Genomic DNA, 27,153 nt, shown 5'->3' on the forward strand with positions numbered 1-27,153 from the left:
ATATGATCCGAGAACACTGAAAATGTAACGCATGAGATGTAATAGCTGCCAATGACGATTTCTAGAACAACGGGTAAGAAAGATCTAGCTCGAAAGGTAAACAATTATTTTGAACGTCGATTTCTCCTGAATGTCAACACTCCCACGCAAACTAACTACACCATCTGATGGAGCAGAGTTTTCTCTACCAGGCAATGTAGTTAGATTGCGTGGGTGTGCTGTGATTCGCGACGATTCAAGTCATTGTTTACGTTTTGAGCTAGGTACTTCAGATGTCACTGCTGATGTTTGTGAAGACATCTGCGGAAAGTTACCCATAAACTGCTTTCTGTTAGTTGTTGACAGAGAACAGTGCAGTCAACAATCCTAGAAATCCCTTTCACAGACTACAAAATAGAGTACCTTACAGTGGTACTTTTGTATATGTATATAGATTCACATCCGAAGTCCCTCCTTTTTTGCATACTCGACACAAAAAAATACTTTCTAAGTCCCGCCCCTAACATAAATTCCCGCCGTTTTATGAAGGGGGCAGGGCTTAAGAAGTATGTTTTGTGCCGAGTGTGGACAAAAGGAGGGGTTTCGGATGTTAATCTAAGAGCATAAATGAGAGTACCAACAACTTTTTAAATGCTAGGTACTTTATTCTGAAGTCTGTGAGAGGGAAATCAAAAATCCGGTGTCATCAAAATATATGGCATGTTGACAGAGAATTGTTTGAGAGACAAAATAGCATACTCTCTTGGTAATTGATTTTTTATTGATTTTAAAGTAAAAGTTCAAACGAAGGTAGATGTTTTCTGTCTCTATGTACTTGGCAACGTGAACTTTTGACTTCTGCTTGAAATTATTGGAAAAAAATTATTGTCTATCTTCTCCCAAACTGTATTTCAACGATGCCTACCAAGGAAACAGTGCCATCTCTGGGAAAAGTCTTAATGGGAACCTCATAATTGGCTGAGGTGAGCTGAGACTGAGGTGAAAAGAACAAGTATGAATGATATTCGTCATTACTTTTCCATAGTAATGAAGTACTTCAACATGCATTATACAAAGGGCATGGACATAAAATGATAAACCGATTTGTTGGTCCCAGTGACTATGGCCTGAACAAAAAAACAAGTAATGTTTTACGACGTTTTAAATATATTTTTGCGGGTTGCCTGCATTTTCTGACAATTTTACGGTTTTCAAGATCATTTTGGCATTACAATCATTCGCAATCAACGAAAGATTGAGAATCTAGTTACTTATCGGTTGGTTTACATTTTTAAAGTTTTAAATCTGCAAACTGGATTAAATCCAGTTAAATTTTGTTGTTGAAGCTGGAACAAATTCTATAAGAAAATACGAGGCATGTTTGTATGGAAAATCTTCGTGTTTTCCAAAGCCATAATCCTTACTGAAACTACATCTACTAGTCCAATGATTGGCGCAGCACTCTACTCTGAGAAGCCACTGCCATTTCGTATAACAACAACAACAACCCTGGCTGCACTAACCTGCAGAAGCACGTAACCGTTTCCTCGACGTCCAACGGTAGAATGATACCGGAACCGCCCATAATCTTGCTCAGATTGCTCGTCGACGGGGCACCACCACCGCCACCGTCGTTGTTCGGAATCGACGAATACCGCACGGAGAGATTCTTCGAGGCCGAACTGGCCCGATTGGTGATTGCATTCAGCACCGCAGTGGTCCACATTCTGGAAAATCGATTACCTCCGGACGAGACCCTGTTCATAATCCACCGGATGCAACCGTGCGCTGAGGTTCCAGGGCAGCAACACCGCCGTCGCTGCCACCGGCAATCAATCTTGAAGCTATTGGATTTTTGCTCCAATTACCACCCTCTTATCCAAGGCACTTGTTTCCCAACGACATATAGTGGATATGATAGGCACACAATATTATACACCTGGGAAGACACAATTGCACACTCGGGGAGAGAGCTTCTCTTATCACTTGGTACACAACATTCTCGATATCTCCGCAGCAAAATGATAGGGTTTCACATATGGGAACATCACCGTTGATAGCAAAGGCAGATTTCACTGTTCCACAGCTTTGGCACACCGAGCTCGTCACAAAGAAACTGTTCCACCGTGACTCGACTCCGACACCGACCACCAGTGTAGTGTGTCCTGTCCGACGGTGACAAACAAACGAAAAAAAGAATTCTAACAGCACGTTCAAAGTGGCAATCCGCTAAATTGAATTTTCGAAACGGAACACACGACACCAACAGCTAGAACATGCTCTAAGCACAAAGGCACAGAACAACAACGCAACATCGATCCGTATTCTCGACTGGAGATAATAGATATTCAGAGAACACACACACACACACACGCGCGCGAAGTGTGTGGGAATAATCAGGAACAACACGTGAGTCCGTCCAAGAGGAAGAACCTGGGAAATCGCCACTCACTCGCCGTCGAAAACACGCAAAAACCTTCTGAAAAAGCAACACACAATACCGCACCACCGCAATACAGCGAACCGTTTGTTCAAATGGCGTTGGCAATGATAACCACCCGAACCGCCGAATCACCAGCCGAACCAGCCGAACCAGCCAACCAACCAACCAACCAACCAGCCAACCAGCAACGGGTGTTCCGCTCCTCCGCTCACTCATATTGGTGGCTCTGTATTACTTGACTTTCCTTATCAGCGATGGCGTGCCTAGGGGGGTTGGGTGGTACCATCTTCTATCCACAGTAAACGGTTCTTGACACATCAGGCACCGCTGGTGGGTCTGCGGTAGGCACAATAAAACATTATTACCTCGTCTTGATATAAAAACTAAAATCCAACATTTTACCGAAAGTTGTCCCAACTCCTCCTAAGAGGGAAAATCATAAAATTCAAATTCATGGATCAAGTGTTCACTCGGCTGTCGACAAAAGCAGGCCACTCTCAATGTGTGCCACGCGATCGTCTGTTTTCTCGGCCGCAACCTTTGTGTTTTTCATCAGCAGTTCTTTCGGTCGTTGCGTCGTCGACTTTGGAAAGCAACCGTTTAGTGATGAGTGTGTGAGTGCTGACCACGTTTTGCATCCATTCCTGCAATGGAAGCGTTTTGACCCCCGTTGGCAATACTGCCATACAATGAAACCACTGGAAGCGGCTCTCGTTCTGATGGAGGAGGCTTTTTGGATAGCGGAAGATAAAGTGTTCATTGTGTTGTACCTTTTGACTATAGTTTTCAGATGTATTGTATAGTGACCAAGAATCCTCGGCTCTGTAAAGTTAATTCGATTGAGCCTTATCTCATGCTGGAATTCAGAATAACATTGTCATCATGAGCTATCCCACCGTGAATTCTAGGCGATCTCGCTTGCGATTGTAAACAATCTCGGTTTGGGATTCTGAGCAATCCTATGTTGGATTCTGAACCATCATGTGTTTTTTCTCCTCCGAATCTGAGAAAGCTCTGCGGGGATGCTGAACAATTCCATCTGGAATTCCAAGTATATTTTCTGGGATTTTGGAAAGCCACGTCTGAACATCTAAGCGATCTCGTTTGGGATTCTGAGGAATTCCACTGGTACTGTGAGTAACCCTATCTAGGATTTAAAGCATGTAGTGGTTTCATCTCAACTTTGTCTAGATTTTAAACAAATCCATCTGAGATTATGAGGGATTTTGTCTAGGATTCTGAGCTTTTTCATCTGGCATCTGAAGAATATTTTCTATAATCCTGAGAAATCCCACCAGTAGATGGGCGAACTCGTTCTAACAAATTTTTGCTGGGGCTCTTAGCAACTACGTCAGAGATTCTGACCAATTCCGCATGTGATGCTAACCGGAATTCTAAACAAACTCATCTAGTTTTTTTTTTTAATTTTGGACGATGCCCCTCTTTCTGGTATTCTGATCAATATAGTCTAGCATTTTGAACAACCCAATCCGTTATGTGATCTTGTTTGGGATTGTAAACAATCTCGATTTGGGATTCTAAGCAAATCTTTGCTAGATTCTGCACAATCATGCCAATGATTCTAAACAATTCCGTCTGGGATCTTAGCTGTCATCGCCTGCTGGAGATTCTGACCAAACCCTCTTACGATTTTGAGCAATTCTGTCCAATACTTTGAGCATTCTTTCTGGGATCGTAAGCCGTGCTAACCGGGATTTTAAGCGATCTGATTTGATTTGGAATTCTGAGCAATCCTTTTCAGAGTAATTGAGCTTAGGATTCAAGGAATAGTAATAGTAATGTCAGCCTAAATACCCCTAATTTGGGCCCATACATAAATTCAGCAATCGACTAAATTTTCAATAGCGACCAAAAATATCCATTAGTACCGTCCCAATGACGCGTTCATCTAGATAAAATTGATAAATAGCAGATGTTAAGCGATGGGCCCAATCTTAGAACCATAGGCCAACATTAGAGTCATTTCCTCTACAACGATTTTGTCTTAAAACAAACACATCCGGGATTTTGAGTGATTTCGTCTAGGATTCCGATAAGTATTTCGGGTATAATTACATAGTCTACTATTTTGATCCCCCTGCTATACTTGGCGATCTCACTCAGAATTCTGAGCAACTAAATCACCATATGTAGGGTGACCATTCATTTTGTGATTCGCGGTTTCCGGATTAAAATCTCGAAATTTTCCGGTTCGTAATATTTAGCAAGAAACGAAAATGATCAATAACTTTATTTACGTGATCAAATACATATTGTAGAAGGTAATTGTGGGGAAATTATCTATAGTGGCAAAACTATAGGAAACATATTTAAAGTAGAAACTTTAATTCAACTAATTAGATCGCTTGATTTTTTTTGGGTATCTGGGACTGAAAAAAATACTCAAATTGAGGGATTTGAAACTGTCGCGTGAAATCTCCTCTCGTTTAATGTTGAGCTATAGTTGGTATAAACATCGAAATTGCTTACAAGCTTGCATATAAATTTACATGAAATCTAGATAGAGCTGTAATTAGCGCGAAACAGCTTTTGTAAACAATGACAATGGAAGACTTCCCCTACTCGATGGATATGTTGCTTTATGTAGGCGTGCCTCGAATTCCCAGAAAACATCGAAAGAAGTCATTGTTTACAAAGGCTGTTACGCCCTAATTCCAGCTCTATCTAGAAATACCTACCAAATCTAGCGTTAATAACGGGTGCGCTTTGCATCGCAGAAATTTACACCGATTTTTCATAGGGTGTAGATCTGAACAATACAAAAATTAATATAATCAGCCATCGACAATTATCAAAGCTATTGGACTTGGAAGAATTTTCAGGATTCAAACCTTTTAGAGAAACGCGAATTTTGGGGTATTATGAGATAAATTTTAAAATAATTTAAGTGTTGTTTTCCAAAAAAAATGCTGACGAGAACATAATTCTGAGATGAAGTCCTCAGGAATTCGGAGGAATTCTAGGGAGAATGTAAAATGATGTTCTGAATAGAATTACTATAATATTCTAAGAATAATTCCAAGGGAGTTGTGAGGAGAACTTTAAGGGACATATCAAGGAAAATCTGTTGAGAATTGTACACTCAGGTCTACTTTACATGGGGGATATGTACCGTGCAAAAAAAGCCTACCAAAATATGGATGCACAGGTAAAAAAATTAGGCACGCGACGCCTCTGTTTGACCTATTTTAAAAATTTATGTATTACAACAAAAATTATGATTTTTTTTTAAGTATACCATTTGATTACCTATGGCTTGAAATGGATAATGAGATTTGAATCAAGTCGATAGGTTATATCATTATTGAGAAATCGTTAAAAACAAATTCAAGGGAAATTCCGAGAAAAATACTAAATTAATCGTAATCTGAAAGTTTAAAAGAATTCCAAAGCGAATTAAAATGTTTCAAAAATGACCAAAATGAGAATAGTTTTCTGTTAGTTTTGACAAGAATGTCATGATAATTCTGAGCCGGATTCCACGGTAATTCTGGGATTAATACCATGGCAATTCTAATAAGAATGGCATTGTCATTTGGATTCGAAACCGTCAAAAATCAAATCTCGGAAGTTGAATACGGTTTTCACACTTTTTTCAAGGTCTGACATCTTGAATATTTTACTTCCAGACTCAACCGGATTGGAGAAGGGACACAATAAATTTGCAATATTGTTGAGTAATCAAAAAGACGAATGGAAATTATGCAGTAAAAGAGTAATTCTTTCATTTGGTAAAGAAAGTCTTGCTTTGTTTCAATAGTTGTTTCTGAAAACCTGACCTACAAATATGGCCTATGTTAAGGATTATAGATTTTTCCCGGTTCTCTCGCTGAGTTTCCAGGATTTTTTTAAGGTTTTCCCGGCTACTTTTCAAATTCCCAGTCCACTCGCCACCTTGCATCTGCACAAAAATCATGGCTACTATGTCACAGTGCACAATACAGTGTTGCCCACAAAACAGCTGCTTGATCATGCCATAAGATTATTAATCTCTTAAATAATGAATAACTATTTAGTTAAACGTTTGGCTGAAAATCGATTTTCAGCCAAGTTGTAGCTATGAAAATTTCCCTTAACAATAGTTATAGAGTTTTTTTTAGAGTAATGGAAAAAAAATGCTAGAAGCCAATGAACAAAAACTTTGGTTTTCCCATAGTAATTTCCATATAAACTTCAAATAATTTGTTAGATTCTTTTATTTATTTAACCACCATCTTTGACATTTTAACCATACAGACTGTTTAAAGTGACTTAATCCTATTCTTAAAAACTGGTCTACTTATATTAAAATCAAAAACATCGCACACATCATTAAACAGTCTGCAACATTTATCGAGAGGATTGTTATAACCGTAAGCAGTACGATGTCCGGGAGTCCACAGAAAGTAATAGTTGCGGAGACGGCGAGCTGGAGTGTGGAAATTGATGTTCCCGAGCAAACAACTGCAGTCAGTATGATTACTAATCATGTCAAATATGAACATCCTCTGGAGAAAGACTCGGCGATATGTTAGTGTTTGCAGTCCAATAAGCGCACATCTATGCTCGTACGGAGGTAAGCTATCTGGATTTGTCCATGGCAGACGTCGTAATGCAAACTTTATAAACTGTGTATGGATTCTCTCGATGCGCAGTACATGAACAGCATGATATGGAGCCCAAATTTGTACTCCATATTCAAGAACACTGCGGACCATAGAGCAGTACAGCGCTTTCAGGACGTACACGTCGTCGAATTGTGCAGTATTGCGGCGCAAAAATCCTAGCATGGAGTTGGTCTTTGCAACTGTCATGGATATGTGCTCGTTAAACCGTAGTTTGCTGTCCAATATGAGCCCAAGATCCTTAATGGCATTAACCCTTTCTAGCGGCGATTGATTCATAGAGTAATCAAAAATGATCGGAGAGTGAGAGCGTGTAAGGGTAATCACTTTGCATTTGGCAGCATTGGCTTGCATCCCATTCATCTGACACCAGGGATGACAATCGCTCTATATCAGCTTGTAGTGCGTAACAATCCACGATCGATTTAATCACACGGTACAGCTTAAGATCATCCACATATAGCAACTTACAGGAACTTAGCATATCACACACGTCGTTAATAAACAGAACGAAAATGAGAGGTCCTAGGTGACTCCCTTGTGGAACCCCCGATGGTATATTGAATACCTCGGATCTGGAATCACGTACCTTAACGAAAGCCTTCCTGGATGATAAGTATGATTTCAACCAACAAACGATCCACGGTAGAAGACCAAGGCGGTTTAGCTTCATAATGGCTAGGTCGTGAGGGACTTTGTCAAAAGCCTTAGAGAAGTCGATGTAAACGGAGTCCACTTGGTGACGCTTCTCGATGCTACCTATAAGAGTGTTCGTGTAAGTCATCAAGTTAGAGACTGTCGAGCGCTTTTTCATGAATCCATGCTGAAACTCTGAGATTATGGGTTGAACAGCTGGATACAACTTCTCATGCAGAAGACTTTCGAGAACTTTGGCCAAGCAGTTCAGGATCGAGATAGGTCGGTAATTTTCCACTTTGTGCATGTTACCGGACTTGAAGATTGGTGTAATTGAGGCGAGCTTCCAGGCATCCGGAAAAACGCCATCCTTAAGGGGGTATTCCCAATCTTTTGCCTTTTTTCGGCCTGTTTTTCAATTAATTTTTTTTCAAGGAAAATGAATAGTAATGCGCCTAACTCTTTGGGATTCTTGTTTATTGAACATTAAAGTTTACAAATAAATTTTGTTCGACATAAAAAAAGACATTATTGACGTCACAAAATGGCGGCAAACAGACCCCTGTTCGCCGCAAACGCCTGGACGGGCGAAGACTTTTCTCTGGAACGGCTTCATCTGAAACAGATTTCGTGATGAAATTAATAATCTGCATAAGATTCTCTGGAGCTTCTCCCGTTGGCAGCAAAAAAGCTTGCAAATTAACAAAATGGCGGCCATATGAAAAAACAGGCGATTTTTAGCCCGCTTTTTTGCAGCTTTAAGGTGCTTCAAACAATGTTAAATATTTTTGGCTGAAAGTGGGAGAAGCTCCAAAAAATTTTATAAGGAACAAAATGCGCAAAGATTCAAGTCAATATCTCTTATAGTTTCTGAGAAAAATCTTCGCCCGATAAAAAAATGTGGTTTCGAGAAAAACGCGTTTAAAGTTTTGACTTTAGTTAAAACCATTTGGGGGTTCTTACCATTAGTCAGCTATGCCTGGACACCGAATTCGCTGATCGGAAAACGGCTTGGGGGGATGAAAGTATATAGTCTAAAGTACAAAAAAACGTGAAAAAAAAAATTAGATTTTTTGAAAAAAAAAGATCGGGAATACCCCCTTAAGCGATCGATTGAAAATAGACATAACGGGAGTGGGCAACGTTGTTAGATTCTTACCAAAAGAGTTTAAATTTTGGGAGCCTAACCAGGACTCGATTTAAAAGCATTTGAACGCTGTGAAGCGAAAAGTACAAATTTTGCATCAGTCTAATGACCATACATAAAACAGTAATATTTGGACGATATCGAAACTGAAAAACCACCGCACGTCTTCAGGAATATCGATCAGGTTAAACAGGGTAAACATAGAATGAATTGTGTTTTGTAGTTTTATCACAAGACGCAACTTCCTGCACATGTTATGTCTCAAGATCTGGGTATGTATGAATTTGCTGCCTTTGACTCGTCGTCATCCTAGCACTCAACGACTTACATTCAACCCAAACCCCCCTTCATCGAAAACCCTCGCACGCTAACGTCCCTCATTGTTACACCCCGACGATATTATTTAGAGCCTACCATCAAAGCTATATAGAGTTATTGCACTTCGGCTGGAAAAGTTTTCTATCCCCATCCATGTGTATGTATGTATTCGTACGTATACGCTGAAAATGGTATAAATCGACTTATTCGCCGTTTTCTTCGTGCAATCAGTTCGCGCCCGCCGCGCTCTACCTTCCACTCATCGCGAGGTTTTCACCGTGTACCCCACTTCACTATCTGCAGACTGGCAGCCACTACGTTTTGCTCGCACACATTATTGTTATTGGTTGTAACAAAAGTTGTTGTGTTGTGTTGGCACAGATTCTTCTTCCTTCCCATTGGCGGTGTTTACCGCGAGGTATATTTTCCATCCATACTTTATTATCACCGGTGCGCTAATTAGACGACTTGAGTGCATCCATTAGTTTCTTTCGATGTTAGTATCATCGATGATTTGTGGGTTATACAAAATCGGGAGAAGGTCATTGGCGAAGGAATTTGTGGCATTCGTAGATATTGAAGGGTTACTCTTCTTATAATTGTAAAACGCCTGAAAGTATGCAAATATAGGTGTAGTCGTTTCACCGAAGATTGTCTGAAACTGCAATATTGCTGCAAATAGCATGTTGCAATTCCGTCAAAGCAGCAAGATAAGAGAATCCAAGCTACACAAGTAGGTACATAGGATGGAATACATTTTCATCAATCTTCCTTACAAATTGTTCATATAGGTGTTGAAGCACAATAACCGACAGCAGCAATAGTCGAGAGGCGGTGCGATTTCGAATGTCTCGGCGAAATCTGAAGAAACCAGACGGACGATGAAGCCCTGGGTTGCTGCTGCTGGTGGTGCTGGTGGTGGGAGTTCGGGGTGGTGGTAGCAGGTTGCAAATCCAATTTTTCATTTACCGTCTTTTCCGCTTCTCTGAACTTCAAGCCTTGCTAGGTTGGATGGATGAAGCAATGCTGTATATAGCAGCCCATAGATCGCGGCGCGGTTTTCAGGGTTTTCCATCGTTCACTCGCGAATGCTACCACCTCGCCGACACGTATGTAAGATATGGATGGAGTGCATGTGCGTAAGCGTCGCTATGTGTACAAGAGGATTTTCACTCAACTTGCTTCGCTGCACAGCAACGACGACGACGACCGCATGACCGGCAAAGGCGGAATGGTGGAAATGCTTATTCTTCCTTCCGTGCCAGCTGAAGCAAATGTCAGCTCGGAAGAAATTGCAAACTCATGATGATGAAAGGTTCAGCTGTGAGGTAAACGGTTTTAATTTTTTTTTGTATATGATGATAAACGTTAGAATCAGTATAACGGTTTAGCACGAGCAGACTAACATTTTCAAATATTTAAGTAATCAACTTTTCGGAACGTGAGAGTACACGCTTAAATTTGGTAAGTCAATCACAATTCAGAACTAAATTATATTTAGCACATACATGAATTTTTAGCAATATGATTAACAACTTAGGGTGGCCACTTGATTTGAGAATTAAAATTCCCGGTTGTCTAACGTATGTATCATCGGTCGACTGGTTTAGTAATTTAGGTTAGTTTTAACGGAGAGTGAAACGGAACAATCTACACCTTTTCATCCAATACGATTATGAGGGTAATGATCAAAAGGTAGTAGGTTGTTCCGTTTCACTCCAAGACGGCCTTCTCAGTCTTGACCTAAGATGTCCAACATAGTTTTCCTGATTTTATTCAAAAAACCTAAATATCGTAAAAATACCTTAAGTAACATTACAAGTTTTAACGATTATCTACAAGAGCGAGGTCTAAAATAGCATGGTGACCAGGAAATTCAGATTGTGAATTTCCCGATTTCTTCCCGAAATTTTAAAAAATGTCCTGGTTTAAAGAGGTTACTGACTACGACAGCCACATTTTCGGTGTAGTGATTAGCAAGTTTCTCACGTTAGACAAGTCGCAAATGACTAAATTTGTCTATTTATTCTACGTTCGAAATTTTAGATATTTTTCTAGGTTTTAACCCCTTGATAATTCACTCTAAACTCATCCTTGTACTAATTTGTAATAATTTTTAAAGGTAGTCTTTCCCCTTTACTTTTATTCCCCTTTACACAAGTCTTTTCAGAACTAACTTACTTTACAGAAGTCTTCTCAGAACTCCCCTAAATAATCATGAGATTCTCTCCGACATTCTTTTGTAATATTCTTTATAGCAATCTCAACACTACAAGAATTCAATAAACTTTTTTTTTGTAATTACCATGCAGTCGATTTGTAAGTTTCTGCAATTGTCTAGTACAAGGATTTGATACGTTTGTCTATTGTATCTCTTTATTAGTTTTTTTTTTGTGTTGCCCCCAACCCCCCCGTCTCGATGAGTCTCATCGTTGCCCACTGGTCATCATAGCCAGTCGAACTCGAGATTAATCTAGAACCGCAATACCTTTCATACTGGCGACATCGCTTTGATGAGACAACGAACCCCTACCCAAGCTCCTCCCTTTTTCCTATCCATCGACAATGTACCCCTCTGACCTCAGGTAATCCGTGAGTATTCGGCCCAACTCCTACTAGACATAGAATTAAGTGAATTTTGTTACAAACAAAGAAAATAAATTATCGGCTCCGTAAATCTAACGCGATAGAGCCTTCGAAATAAACGAACTAGATAATAAAAAATCTTAGAGTTCATGTTTGAACTCTTCTGAAAATTCACTTGACATTCAAAAAACTAAAGAAACTCTTTTCCGAATGTCCCTGGTATTATCCTCGAAATTCCCTTGATTTTTTTTTCATAATTCCTTGGAAATTGTGACCTTAAACGATCGATTCCTTTAGTATTCTTCCCAGAATTCGCTTGGAAGGTTTTTTAGAATTCAATTGAAATTTTCCCCAGATTTATTTAGATACTATCCTCTGAATTCAAAAGCTTTAAAGTTATTCTCAAAATTTTATTTGAACCCTCATCTGTCTTCTTAGAACTTTTGATTTTTAATTTTTGATTTTGTGGGACAGAAGAGGGTCCTATGAAGGCCAAATCTCAAGTGTCACGGCTACATTCCGGAACGTGAGTGGATCATGGTGATCACGTCAAACTATAATGTCTAAAATGAATCACATAGCCTAAACAACCCCCAGTGAATCCCCCCTTTTCCCATATCATTGCATGTTAAATAATAACCCAATGCAGGTCAATTGAATATGCCGAAATCAATTAGTTACAATGATAATGACAGTATAATATACTAGTGCGATGGTATATTATTATGATACTGATTAGATGAATCCTGGGTAAGCATCATCGCTACTTGAATCACTTCTGAGTCTTCGTATTCTGATTCCACCATTTCAGTGAACAATCTTGTCGTGGCTGTTTTAAACTCGCTTCAGTTACTAGCCACCTCTTGCCAATAATCCGCCGATCGTCCACTTCCTTCTACATCGTGCCTTGCGCTGGTTTTCCATGTTCCTTCTTTTCCGGGATCCCATACTAAAGGGCTTTCCTTAAAATCTGTTATGATGGTTCTGTTTTTATGGAAATAAAATGATGTTCTATCCCTCTATCATGGCTATATGTTGATCCAGCGTGCTTATGGTTAATATCGTTGCCTTTTTCAAAGCTTCATCGTCTTGATCTAAAGAAAATAAAATCTCCACTCGATCAAACCAAATTCAAAGGTATTGCCTGTATGATGTCGCATTCCAAAAGTTTTGAACCAAATACATAAAAAAAATTGCAGTTATTACACTCAATTATTTAGAAAAACAATTTATAGTTAAAATCACAAAACTAAACTACACAATTATTTAATGAAGGCTTGTACTTTTGGTCGGCTACATCACAACTGGCATCACTAGTGTGCATCTTTCAAAATGTAAAGATACAGAGATATAGCCTTGGGACCTGGTTGCAGTTAAGCAATCCTCAAGGTGATGTCAATGTCCAAGGCTCTTCACTGACTTCTTAGAACTTATTAACTTATTATCACAAAATATATTCATTATAACTTACCCCATTCCACACAATCGTCATGAAAGTCTTATCAGAACCTCCTAAGAAAACTATTCTTCCCCCAATCATTTTTATTTTTTGACGTAGGACTACGTCTTTCGGAAAGGGTGCCAATCCAGGGAAATGCAACGAAAATTGGTCAGACTTTAAATGCTAATAACTTAGCCAATAATCAATGGATTTTGAAGATTTGTGTGTCGATCGATTTGGCAGTCTTATAAGATTTGTGTGGTATGTCACACATTATAAATGTTGAATATTTAAACAGCTAAAAATTAAGAAATATGGAAACATTGAAATTTCTTATACATTTTCTTCGACCACAAAGTGCTCACCCCTAGCACAGCCATCAGAAAGATGGTCCCTAACAAGCCGAAGCCGCATAACCTTCTACTTTTCCTTTATTTAACGTCGGTCTCTGTTCCGCAATCTAGTGCCAATCACCGACGGAGATCGATTGCCATCCATTGACGGCAACCGAATGTGCAGGAAGGCAGCTTCCACACCTGCGTAGGATATCGCACCCAATCACAACAACACACATGGGCCGGGACCAACGGCTTTACTTCCCTTCCGAAGGAAGACGTGACCAGAGATTTTTATGCCTCAGAAAAATCCCACCGACCTCGGCTGGGGATTGTCCCAGACCCGTTGGGGTGTTAGAAAGCAGTCACGCTTACCACTACACCACCGGCGCCAGCCTCATGGAAGCCGCATAACCATTCACCGTTGTATTTTGGACGGGTCGACCTCACCTACATCAGCTAAATACAGAAAAAGGAGGGACATAGAATGATAATCCAAATGCTTAAGTAAGCGAAACGTAGAAAGTTTTACTGGAGTCATCGTTTGGCTGCCGAGTGAAGACAGGGCTTTTCGTTGCACACTGAAAACTAAACTAACTCAGAGAGTGAATAACTTTTACTCAGTTGTGTGTAGCTTTTACTCATTCGTATGAATTTTTTTTTAAAGTGTAGGTTATTCAACGCATGAGTAAACTACGATTTAAAAAAATTCTCCCAACGAATCAGTAAAAGAGACTCATTCTCTGAGTAATATTCGTTTTCAATGTATTTAGCTTGCCATCTCGGCTAGAAATTGGATATTGGATAGTCAAGCTCAGTGCGAAATTTGCATCAATTCCATGTTTTAACTTGACAACACGGCCAGAAAGCAGGATTCTGTATTCAGTGAAGTTATTCGCATGGACAATACCTATCGCATGATTGGCCTCTTAGTTCAGAATTCACTCACCATGCAGCGCTAGTAACATTTGATTCAAAAGGCTTGCTTAAGCAGTCTACATTCACTGAAAACGAATCTTATTCAGAGTCACTCATGCGCTGAGTGACCAACGCTTTTAGAAATGTATCCTTACGAATGAGAAAAAGTTACCCACTCTCTGAGTTAGTTTCGTTTTCTGTGTTTAGACTAGATAGGAGATTGCTATCTCTAGTAATGTTATTCAGAGGGATAAGACCTACTGTATACTGGACACAGGGAGGCCAGTAGACTGATGCAAAATTTGAAATTTTCACTCCACGGTGCTCAAACGGTTCCAAATTGGGCCCTGAATAGCCTCCCAAAATTTGAACTCATTTAGTAAGAAACTGACTTGTCACAAACCATTTGTAGTTTATATGGGAATTACTATGAAGAAACCATAATTTCGGTTCATATCTATCTCAAAATTCACCAGTTCACTCTACTTTAGAAAATGATAGCTGAGCCTGTGGAAAAAATTTCCAGCTACAACTTTGTTCAAAACCACTTTTCGATAAAATGTAAGGAACAAAAGTTATTACTGATTCAAGTCACTGATGTCTTATGGTTATGCTCAATCAACTGTTCAGCAGGTAACATTGGTGTTTATGGCGCGTAGAATAGCAGACAAAAATCATGGCTACTATGTCACACTGCAGAATACAGTGTTGCCCACAATACAGTTGCTTAATCTTGCCATAAGATTATCAATCTCTTGAAAAATTAACAACTATTTAATTTGACGTTTGGCTGAAAAACAATTTTCTGCAAAGTCGTAGCTGATAAAAATTCTCATAAGAAAAGAAATAGAATTTATTAACAAATATGTAAAAAGGGCAAAAGACAATGAACAAAAAGTTTTGTTTTCCCATAGTAATTTCCATATAAACTTCAAATGGTTTTGTGCCAAGTCAGTTTCTTATGAAATGAGTTTAAACTTTCGGAGGCTAATCAGGACCCAATTTGAAACCGTTTGAACACCGTGGCGCGAAAATTCAAATTTTGCATCAGTCTAGTGGCCAGTGAATCGGGAAATCGGGAAAATGCCGGAAATTCTAAATCTTCGGGCGAAGTCCGTGAATTTCGATGATGAACCGAGAAAAAATATACTTCGTCTTGGGAAAATAATAATCTTCTCAAGTACTAGATTTTCCGGATATAATCACTTTAAAGAACTTATTCGATAATTTTGATGAAAATTCCAAAGGAATTTAGAGGAAATTTTAGAATTATTTCTAGAGATAATAAGGTATGTAAGATACAAAGTCCAATGGAGCTTTTGGAAGTATTTTTATAGAGTTTTGACTACAACGCTAAGTAAATTGTTTAAGTTCAAAGTAGAATTATTAGGTGGTTCTGTGTGAAATAACATGACGATTGTAAAGAGGATTACAGGTTAATTTTTAATGAAAATTCTAAATAAATTTCGAGAAGAAAGTATGAGAACTTCAAAGAAATTTCGAGGGTATTGAATTCTGAGGGAATTAAACAGAAAATTTCAAGTGAATTCTAATGAAAGTTCCAAGGGACATACGTGAAAAATATCAAGGGTTTTGAATTTTCAATTAAAGTTTTAAACCATTTATTTTGTCATTGTTCTACGTCAATTGCTTAGGAGGTCTTTTCAAAACGAACTTGTCGCTGATTCTCAAATACCTTGATGTTATCTCCAGAATTTCTCGTTCCTAATTCTTCAAAGTGACAAAATCCGGAAAATTCAGTCCAGTCCAAGGAGCTTTGAAAACATTCCAAGGACCGGTGTCTAATTATATATTTTTTCCCAATTTGTCATGAAAATTCCAGGAAACCATGGTGATTACAAATTCTCGGGCTTTTCCCGATTTCCCGGTTAGATGGCCACCCTGCAGTAGCATGATAAAACCAAAACTATTACTTGGGACATATGTTATTACTTACGCTATCAAAATATGCAGTTTACATGGGAATTTAGAAGAGAATTGTAGGAGGATTCCTGAATATCAATATGGGAATCTAAAGGATTCCAAATGAGAATTGAAAGTGAATTTTGGGAGAATGCTGAGCTGAATTTCAAGAGAATGTTATGGTAAAATTCCGACGAGAATTCCATGCCTTCCCGTTTTTTGGCAACACGACCCCATCAACTAATTCTTTCTTCAAATTTGGGCTAGCATTTTCTGGGGATTAATTCATGACATTTCAAGTAGATAGAATCCCCAAAGAGGGGTCTAGTGATATCAGAAATGGAATGGAAGCGTTGGATTGATTTTTCAGAAAGTGAAGAAGACAAAAATCATGTGTTGCAAAAAAACGGGAAGGCACTGTATCTGTTTAGATTTCCAAGATGATGTACTCCACCCAAGGTTGCAAATACTCATTTCAGCTAAAATAATGTTTTTCGGAATAATAAAATTAAAAGATGGTATGATGGCATGTTTTACTTGTAACTTACAAGGAGAGATTACAAAGTATGCGTTGGAAACATAAAACCTGTAAATTTTGCTTTCTATGAGTCACAATCAGCGATTTTCTGATCGCTGAGTGAGTGAGTGAGTGAGTGAGTGACTTTGTGAAAAATCGTTGATTGTGACTCTCATGAAGTGAAATAAACAGGTTTGATATGTCAAACACATTCTTTGCAAACTCTTCTTGTATCCTACCATTTCAAAATTTGATCATGGCATCTAATTATTTCATAATTTAGAAAAATATTGTTTTAGCTGAAATGAGTATTTACAACCTTGACTCCACCAAGGGAATTCTTAGGAATATTTCAATAGAAAATTTACAAAAGGGTAACTTGTTGTGAGAATTATGGCAAGAAATGTAAGCACATTTTCGCGAGAATTATTGCAGAATAAACTTTAGGAGTTTCCTAAGGGAGACTCCTTAAGTGGTTATGAGATGAACTAGCCTATGGCTAAAAATCTCTTAAATAAAGATAAAAAAAAACCCTCAAGTGGTATGCAGAGAATTAAAAATAAATCAAGATAATGCAATAGACAACCAATATTATCCAGGGGAATCCTGAGAGTAACTCTTGGAATGATTCTGAACATCGTGGGATGATTCTAATGAAGGATGTATGGAAATTTCTAAATTCTTTAGAAATCCCCATACATATCCTATGAAGAGCCGACTTCTAGGAATGAAGAAATCGTCTAGTAATTAATGCATTGAAAATATGTCTCCCGGAAACAGAAAATCAAGATTTAAGAGTTGATAGAATGTTTAAAATTCTGTGGCTCTGAACAGTTTTTAAGATTTCATACTTACATAAAAAAACTGAAAATCCCGGTCTAAGAAAACTCTCCAAACGCTCAAGTTGCATGGCACGAGGCTGATCAGTAAAATCATCTCAGGACATTGAAAAGGGGCCTCCCTTAGCTTAGTCAGTAAATGCACAGCTACCAAACAAGACCATGCTGGCGGTGGCTGGGTTCGATTTCCGGTCCGGTCTAGGAATTTTTCTTTTCGGATTCCAAAATTTCTCGACTCCCCTGAGCATAGAGTATGATTGTACTTGCCACACAATTATACTAATGCAAAAATGGTACAGGCATCGAAAGGCCTGTTGCGGCACACGACAATCATAGACGTTCGGAAGTCTTTTTAACAAACACAGTTTGTTTTGTGGGAATATGCTTTAAGTTGTAAATTTTATTTTAATTAGTTTTAAGTGTAAAGTAGAATATATAGAAATCTTACATTGTTTAGTCCAATTTTAATTCGTTTATCGTGTTGCAACTTCTTGTGTATATCTTCGATTATTGTCTAATAATTTAATACAATATTTAGTTCCATGTATGTAATTCCATGTCGTATACTTACAATTGTGTGTAGTTCAAATGTTAGATAGGGGAAATGACGGCTTCGGCATGACAGACTATTTTCGGCAACCCTAATTGAAACGCAAATTACACTGGATTTTCTTACGAAAACACTTCGCTGAATGCATTAAAACGATTCTTTAGACTTTCAGCTTCAAATTGATTATATTTTTACCACTGAGAAAAAGTAATCTAGCAGGGTTTTCTTGGAATGAAACACACGCACTATAAAATGCTGCTGATTTCGAGTTGCCGATGAAAACACAGCAGTTTAACACGCAGCTCAAATAGAAAGGGAATAAAATGATGTTGCCCACAATAGTCGCTCTCACTAGAGAAGATTGGAGCTTTGTAAAAGCGTTTCAAAACAGTTTTTGACAATTCTTTCGTGCGTTCCTCAGAGAAAAAGGCTATAGAAAGATGGTCGCTGCTTAGGTTGCCGAGAATACGTATATTCCCCTAGTTTAATGTAATTTGTTCTTTAAAATAAACTGCAACAATCGTTTAACTAATAATCACTGACTACAAATTTTCCAGATAAGATACTATTTTTTCATCTTCCTTTTACCCTACCATCTACCAATGACATTCCAACGCTGTCAACTTGACGTTCAATAGCTTCCCCATGGAAACTGTAGTGGCCGTTTGCAGACAGTTCAGACGGACAGCTTGCCAAGGTTCACTTTCGCCAACATTCCCCGCCCCGTATTGCTGATGTCTTCTCCAGCCATACCTCTTCTCAACACATCGAACACCGCTAATCTTGCAACCGGCCGTTGGAGTATTCCTCTGGCTGTCTGTACTTCTGCACTGCGTATCCTTCCGTCCTTTCCACGATGCACTTCCAAAACCTTTCCCCTAATCCAGCTGTTCTTAATACCTTCATCCACTATGATGACCAAATCTCCTGGTGTCACTGGTTTGATGTCGTTGAACCACTTAAGTGCACTTGGTTCGTCGATTGAGGGTCGGCAGGTATCCTTTGATCCATTTCGTCCAGAATTGATCTAAGAGATACTGAACGTGAGTCCAGTTTGACCTGGGGCTCTCACTGCAAAACTGACTTGACCTAGAATCAAGTTGTTTAACAGCAGCCTGTGTTGTTTCTATTGAGGCAAAATGGCAAAAACAATTTTTTTAATCGACCTTCTCCGATTTGCATGATACTTTGCGTAATTATGGGCAATGATTCAAATTTATGCTAAAATTCTACCATATTGTAAAATCTTCTAAATGGCGTCTTTGAAATTAAAAAAATGTAGCACGCAAAAGGCACTCGGAGAAGTCCGATTCGTCATTTGACTTGGAACTGCTCTATTGAGGTAGGGTCACTTGCCGTGTACTATGGCAAATTGTAAGCACCAATTCCCCTAATTAATAGCACGTTGTAACAAGCAGAACAACAGGTCCCCAGTTAGGACTGTGACAGTGGTGTGAATCACCTTATTCGTGTTCACGTTTTTTTTTTCTACATATTTACATGAAGCGAATCTGCTGTACCAGACAGCAGCGCCGGGCTAAATTGGCATAGCAAAGAATACAGCCAATAGGGTAGTGTGCTAGTTCGTCGGAAATGCCGATTTCCGTTCTATCAAGCAGAAAATATCATTCATCGTACACAAATAAATAATACGTTTGTTTCGATGCGTTAGCTCATAAGCTACAAAACAAAGCCTATACGAGCGCGTTGTATGAATATTTACACTCATTGTTCTCAAAACAAAAGAAGCGCACCTAGAAAATCCATTTTTCTGCCTTCATTCGTAGAAAGAAGAAAAACCTAAAAAAACCATCGCGTTTCAATGCGTTAGGGCGGAATTGAAACTCGTAGAACGAATTTGGAATCAAGAAGCAGTGTTAGATTTCAAACAATATCTCAATAATTTGTGACTCTCCAACGCACAGTGGGACGAAATAAAAAAAAAGTGGGGCAGTACCATTTGCGACGAAACTATTGAGTGTAGCATTTTGCTGTCTTCTAGATTGTTTCTTCAATTTTTGAGTACTTTATTTGAATGGTGAAAAGTTTAGATTAAAGGGATATTTGTACAAAAAGTGTGTAACTACCCTACCCAAATACACATATCAACACACAAGTGTCGCTAGCGTGGTGTTATCATGCCTACTGTTCTATTGTAATATCGTAAATAAATTCAATAGTTCGCATGCCTCTGAAGTTCTGCCCGTGCGCGATCAGGGGGATATACACTAAAATAATAAAAAAAAAACTTTTTAATGTCAGGTTGAAATTAATGAACATCCACATTTAAAAAAAAAACTTTATCCAAGACGACAATTTTCTATCTCTCAAGTGGACGAAGTTATGGGTGAAAATGAAGTACAAACGGTAGTACCATCTAAAGCCCGTTTTTTACCATAACTTTTTTGTTTGAATTTTTCAATGTTTATAATGTTATAGGAAGTTGTAAGTGCTCTAAATATGCACATTTTTGTTGGAGGAAACAAATCACTATCTCTTCATTAGAAGGATTTACATTCGTACTTATATTTTTTTAACACTATCATTAAGGGGGTATATCTTGCGAAATAACATTGAGTTTAGCTGCTAATACTCGCTAACCCGCAAGATATACCACCTGCAAGATAGCGTTAAAAAATTATAAAAACGAACGTAAATCCTTAAAACGAAGAGATAACAATTTGTTTTCTTAAAAAAATGTCCATTTTTAGAGCACTTACAACTTTGGAGAACATTGAAAATATTGGAAAATTAAAAAAAAAGTTACCGTTCGTAGTCCATTTTTACCTTAAAGCTTTGTCCAGTTGAGAGATAGAATATTGTCGTCTTCCACAAATTTTCTTAAAATGGCTTCATCTACCATGTTTCCATAGATTGTTCATCGAATTTAACCAGACATAAAAAAGTTATTTTTTTTTTATCTTAGTGTATACCTCCCTTAAGCAAAAAATTTCACCATAAAGTACGCCAAAATTGATGAAACATTCTAGAAAACATCAAAATGCTATTTGCGCCTTCTAAAGATCTAAAAGTTACTGAAGACACCTTTGCTGAGAAATTTGAAATAAGAAAACTAGAGCAAAACAACTGTTTTAGAGACACCCTAACTCAATTAAAGAAAATAGCTCTAAATCGGTTAATTTAAGAGATACAAAGTTGCTTGAAATTAGCTAAGCTATAACTTTGCCTTAATTTCTTCAAACAAAAAAGTTAGACTTTTGATTTTATTGGTAATAAGAACCACCCTAGAATTCTTTGTCATAAAAATGAGGGCCTAACTATAAGGAACATGTTTGTAGAAGAGACTTTTAGTCTAAAGTTTCAATTTCAGGCTCAAAACATATAATTCCACCTAGATCTGCATTCTGGACCACTGTGCAGTGCAACGGACAACGGCAAATTAACTTGGATCTCATCTATAGTGGAATCACTCAATTTTTCGGTTCCTATCCGTTCGAAAAAGAGAGGTTAAGTGCCGGATTGCGCTCGGTAGGACAGAAATTGGATCTAAACCCCTATTGGTGTTCCCATTTGAGTAGTTTTTGACGTATCAGGAAGGAGATTAGCGCTAGAACAGTAAGTGTTGCTGACAGCTGTAGCCGGATGACAACCAATGCGCGAATATACCTGGGTGCTAATTGGAATGCCCTAGCAATTGCAATTAGCACCGTTCATAAACCGGAAAGGTGTCATAAACATCGACAACTTAACATGCGCTCCAAGCAATTTGGACTGATCGATGGACATTCAACAATAGGCCAAACTATTCCAGTTAAACCCGGAAACCTTGAAAAAGAATTCATGTCAATTGAATCGTCGACAAAGTTTGATTAAGTGCAATTACGTTTTTAGGAGAAAAAATAAAAAGATTAATCCACCTTTCAGTTATACTTTTTTTTAACGTATACATATTCAGACAGGTGGCCAAAATCCACTGTTTTGACCGTATCTTCGGAACCAAACGTCTGATCGATATAAAATTTCATCCACCCACTTCATCCTAGGTCAACTAGAAACCCGAGCAAAGTAGAATAACAACTTGGTATCATCTAGATAACAAGTCTTGTTATTACAGATATAATTATGTTTTCAGTTGTTGTTGCATAACTAATTTAGTTATCCAACGAGCATTTTTGGTTATAATTTATGTTATGGTGGCCGTTTATTCAAGCACAATGATAACTGGGAATCAGAACCTGTTATCAATTTGATATAAAACTTTGCTCGGGAAATGTGCTGAATATCCTATGTCGTGACATTATTACAACTTTTCACGATGTTTGCTTCGATTTTATGACAACCGACGCATGGCGACAACGAAAACCAGATGGATGAAGCGGATGAGTCACATTGTCGCCATCAACCGTATACTCGTAGTTCGATCCGACTTTGATGATATATGCCACCATGACTCATGACACAGGCGGATGGCGGTTGATTCGCAAGGTCCTCGCAGATCCAATCGCAATGCATAGTCTTCGTCGTTCGGCTGATCCAGGAGACGGTTGACGTCAACATACTGGCGGCGCCCGCCGTTGGAAATGGAGCAAATACGAGGGCGCACAACCTAGCAGGATATTAATATTATTATTATCGTCGAAGGCGGTGTGAAGTTGGAGGCGAAGGACGCTTTTTATAGGCCTGTCGAACTGGCGTAGGTCAAGTTTCATTAGACGCTTTGTTGATGTTGTACCATAAGATGCTAAGAATAGTCGTTTGCGAGGAATTGTGTTAGTCAAGTGCTGTCCTGATGGCGTTATATAGTAGTTAATTTTAGTGGTCTACACAATTTCTAGCACATCATGTTGCTTTTGATTGGCTTGTTTCCTGCGGTAGGTCATTTCCTGTGCCTTTATCACAATATTGTCATCAGTGGCGGCTTGTCATCAACAGTACCAGCCGATAAACTACACAACCGGTAAACTATGATGACATGAAATGAAATCATGGTCGTTCCATGAAAGATCAAAAGGATGATATCGGATGCATGTGTGTACCGACCCGGTGTTATCTACTTTTGGTCTCGTTGAATGATACGAAAAAATACTCGGTTTGCCTATACCTTGCCATGGCATAGAGCATAACAGTACAAAGCACCGGTACCGGTGACCTTCTCTTTGTGGTTTACTTCCAATGAAAACCATTGGACAACCCTAATAAAAAATAACCATAAACGAACGATAACCCAAATCATTGAACTATTCCACAAATGGTTTGGATGATACCCAGAACACGCCGTTAAGCAAATTAACCATACAATTTTTATTAGGGAACAATAACGCGTTTCAAAGAAATCTTTAACAAGATTGGGCCAAATGAGTCACTAGACTGTTCTAGAAATTTCAAAGTAAAAACAATGAGCCGATGGAAGTGGTTTCTGCGATGGCCAACATCAGATATCACTACTGTTGGCTGTGGCGACATCTGTCGAAATTAAGCATAAACTGCTTTTCGTTCTTTGACTAAAGGGTGATACGGTCAAAATTTGGTCAAGGGAAAACGCGTGTAAATCGGTGAAATCGTTTATTTAAAAAATCAAATTAAATTTCTTTTTCAAGTTCAATTAGTATAAAATTCAGGAAAAATATTCAGTTAGGCTTCCGCTTTTCCAAATCCGGATTGCCGGGCCTTACGCTTGACCCCTGCCATCAGATTTTGTACAGCCACCTTGTCCACCTTCTTCGCCGCAGAAAGCCAGTTTGCCTTGAACTGCTGCTCGCCCTTAGCAGTTTTTTTGGTCTTCTTTAGGTTCCGCTTGACAATAGCCCAGTATTTCTCAATTGGGCGGAGCTCTGGCGTGTTGGGAGGGTTCTTGTCCTTGGAAACCACCTGCACGTTGTTGGCGGCGTACCACTCCATGGCCTTTTTACCGTAATGGCAAGATGCCAAATCCGGCCAAAACAGTACGGAACAACCGTGTTTCTTCAGGAAAGGCAGCAGACGTTTATTCAAACACTCTTTCACGTAAATTTCTTGGTTGACAGTCCCGGAAGCTATGAAAATGCTGCTTTTCAAGCCACAGGTACAGATGGCTTGCCAAACCAGATATTTCTTTGCGAACTTTGACAGTTTCATGTGCTTGAAAACATCTGCTACCTTTCCCCTTCCTTTTGCCGTATAAAACTCCTGTCCCGGAAGCTGCTTGTAGTCGGCTTTGACGTAGGTTTCGTCGTCCATTACCACGCAGTCAAACTTCGTCAGCATCGTCGTGTACAGCCTCCGGGATCGCGCTTTGGCCGTCGTATTTTGTTTATCATCGCGATTTGGAGTCACTACCTTCTTGTAAGTCGATAGTCCGGCTCGTTTTTTGGCTCGATGCACGGTTGTAGACGATACACCCAGCTTATTTGCGGCATCTCGGAGAGAGAGGTTAGGGTTTCGCTTGAAACTACCGGCAACTCTCTTTGTCGTCTCAGCGGCTTCCGGTTTTCGATTTCCCCCCGATCCAGACTTCCTGGCTGTCGACAAACGTTCCCCAAACACTTTAATTACATTTGTAACGGTTGATTTGGCAACTTTTAGCGATTTTGCCAACTTTGCGTGCGAGTAGCTCGGATTTTCGCGATGCGCGAGCAAAATTTTGATACGCTGCTCTTCTTGCTTGGACGGCATTTTGACAACTGAAGAGTGAATTCCAAAATCAAAATAGGAGCAACATTCTACACACACACACCTTCAAAATGAGGGGTGTTCAGGTTTTTTAAATGCAAAATTGAAAGAAATACGTCAAGTTGATATTGACCAAATTTTGACCGTATCACCCTTTATATGTTTAGTATAACTTCTGCGTGAAGTGAACGATTTACATAGTTGAAGATGCTAATTTCAAATAACAGACTAAAGTGGTAATTTTTATACGATAGATGAGGAGATGAAAGTATAGAATTGATAGTTCCGTTAGAGTACGGCAGTGTGAAAATTGCATATAGAGAACAGAAAGTGAGCAAGGACAACTTTAGGAAGCTACAAATCGGTTTGATCATCTCTCTTTACCAAACTCCCCCGTTGGAGAGTGATGGTGAGGGGTATCCCCCCGCCACCACTGGCAAAAAGAGATGATCACCGACACGCTCAAGTACCGCCGATGTGTTTGAAAAAGTTCTATCGATTTTTACCGCACTTAAGTTGTTATCTGAAGGAAGGCATCCAGTCGTAGGTTTGGAAATTGCAGCTATTATTACCTCTACCACGGTATGTGTTCCTGTCATCGTCAACTTGACGATTTTGAGGGACACGGGTAGGGTATCATCGGTGATCATCTCTTTTTGCCAGTGATGGTGCGGGGAATACCCCTCACCATCCCTCTCCAACGGGGGAATTTGGTCAAGATATACGGCAAGTAATACGTATGTTTTGGCAAATGTGACCTACGCCTGATTCAGAAGACATTGTTAACTACTTTCAGGGATTTCATTTCATTGTAATAGCTTCTTGTAACCGATAATGAACGATCGTCAGTCGTAGCTTGTTGTGATGTAAAGGGCACGGTGACCTTAGAGAGACCATTTTTGCTTACTGAGCAGATGATCGTGGGTTAGAACCCAAGCTCCTTACACTACTGAGCGTAATGAAATTCGATTCAAAAAACGGGTACGTAAAAGAAGTAATATTTGAGTTTTAGGAAAGATGTGTTGATTGGATATGGATATTTTGGATATCAAATTCTTCTCAAGAGCAGTTGTTCTCGTCGGTGCAGTGGCGTCGCGTCCACATGTGCAACCTGTGCACTACACAGATGTAAATATATATTTTTTTAAATGCGTTCATATTTTTATAGATTGTATGGTCACATTATAGCTGTACTTCTTTACTCCAGACCACATTTGACCATGAATACACTATTTTGTAGTGTGGTTCAATTAAATCTTCGACCTTGGTTTGCTTCAAAAATGATTAAATTCAGTTCGGATGGTCTGCCTAATTCCTAATGCATTGATTTCCAAGCATGTCGATATCACTACCATGACAAAACTCGTTAAATAGTGCTCCTAAAAGCGAGCTTTTTTAGGTGACGGGGGGCAAGATTGTGAATGGTCAAATGCCTTATGTAAGTCAAGCAGACCTTCTATCACCTCTTGAAACATACCCCTAAATTTTCCACAATACATGGCGGTTTGCACCACTAGTTGTAATTGAACCTTTCAGCAGTTACGCGCCAAACGGGAGCAAAACGAAAACAGCAGTCTAGTACGCTTTGGACGTGTATCATACTTGCAGACCGGTTTGAATGTGTGAGTTTAAATTAGAAGAACATTTGTGATATATGGGTGCCTAAGGCGTGCATTTCTTACTGTGCACTTTGATATCTGATTACCTAGGCAAAAAGATGAATGGAGAAGAGAGCGCAAAGGCTCGCTCTCACTCTCTTGTCAGTTGTAAATCTCCCAATTATCGATAGTTGCGCCGGTGCGCCTTTCAAAACAGATGAGCTTCCCCTGGTTCGTTCTGATAGTGTTGTTCTGATGAATAAAGAGTTGATTAATTCAAGTTTGCTACCCAGGGGACTATGCATTTTCTCTAGATTTTGATACTGATTGTATCAAAGAATGTTTTCGGAACTGTTATTGGATTGATGTGGATGTCGAAAAAGTTAGCCTTGTGATAAAAACGACAATTTCAGCTAAACATTGCATTAGGTCCTAAGTAACATTGAAAGATTATCTCCATCTACTTTCTCTTTGTATCTCCACGGCCATGTAAAGACATTCCCAGGTAATTTCAGCACACCGATCGATAAAAGAAGCGTTTATCTAGCATCTAATACGACAAACAGAACGAGAAATGGCTATGTGCTCAATAATGAGAGAGAGGAGGATTAGTATTTTCCATTTAATTCCACTACTTTATTTGCTTATCCTTGACAGATACGCGTATTTCGTCTACAATGTGCAGACTT

At 39.0% G+C, this 27,153-nt stretch overlaps 1 protein-coding gene across 2 annotated transcripts in view; it reads right to left on the bottom strand.

Annotated features, from left to right (window-relative positions):
- The window catches only part of Mob2 (MOB kinase activator 2), a 475,874-nt gene that overhangs the window by 416,023 nt on the left and 32,698 nt on the right, over positions 1 to 27,153 (bottom strand). The window contains exon 1 of one of the 2 annotated variants that reach the window (XM_065228648.1): positions 1,503 to 2,146. The exons of the other annotated variant lie outside the window; for it this stretch is intronic. Coding sequence (XP_065084720.1) covers positions 1,503 to 1,744 — 242 coding nt within the window. The 5' untranslated portion in view covers positions 1,745 to 2,146. Of the gene's footprint in view, positions 1 to 1,502; positions 2,147 to 27,153 lie in introns of those variants that run through there. 2 annotated transcript variants of the gene reach the window in all.

Source organism: Ochlerotatus camptorhynchus, unplaced genomic scaffold (genome assembly GCF_037179485.1).
Source record: "Ochlerotatus camptorhynchus isolate MF236.1 unplaced genomic scaffold, CSIRO-AGI_Acam_v1.1 ptg000299l, whole genome shotgun sequence".
NCBI classification, from domain to species: domain Eukaryota; kingdom Metazoa; phylum Arthropoda; class Insecta; order Diptera; family Culicidae; genus Ochlerotatus; species Ochlerotatus camptorhynchus.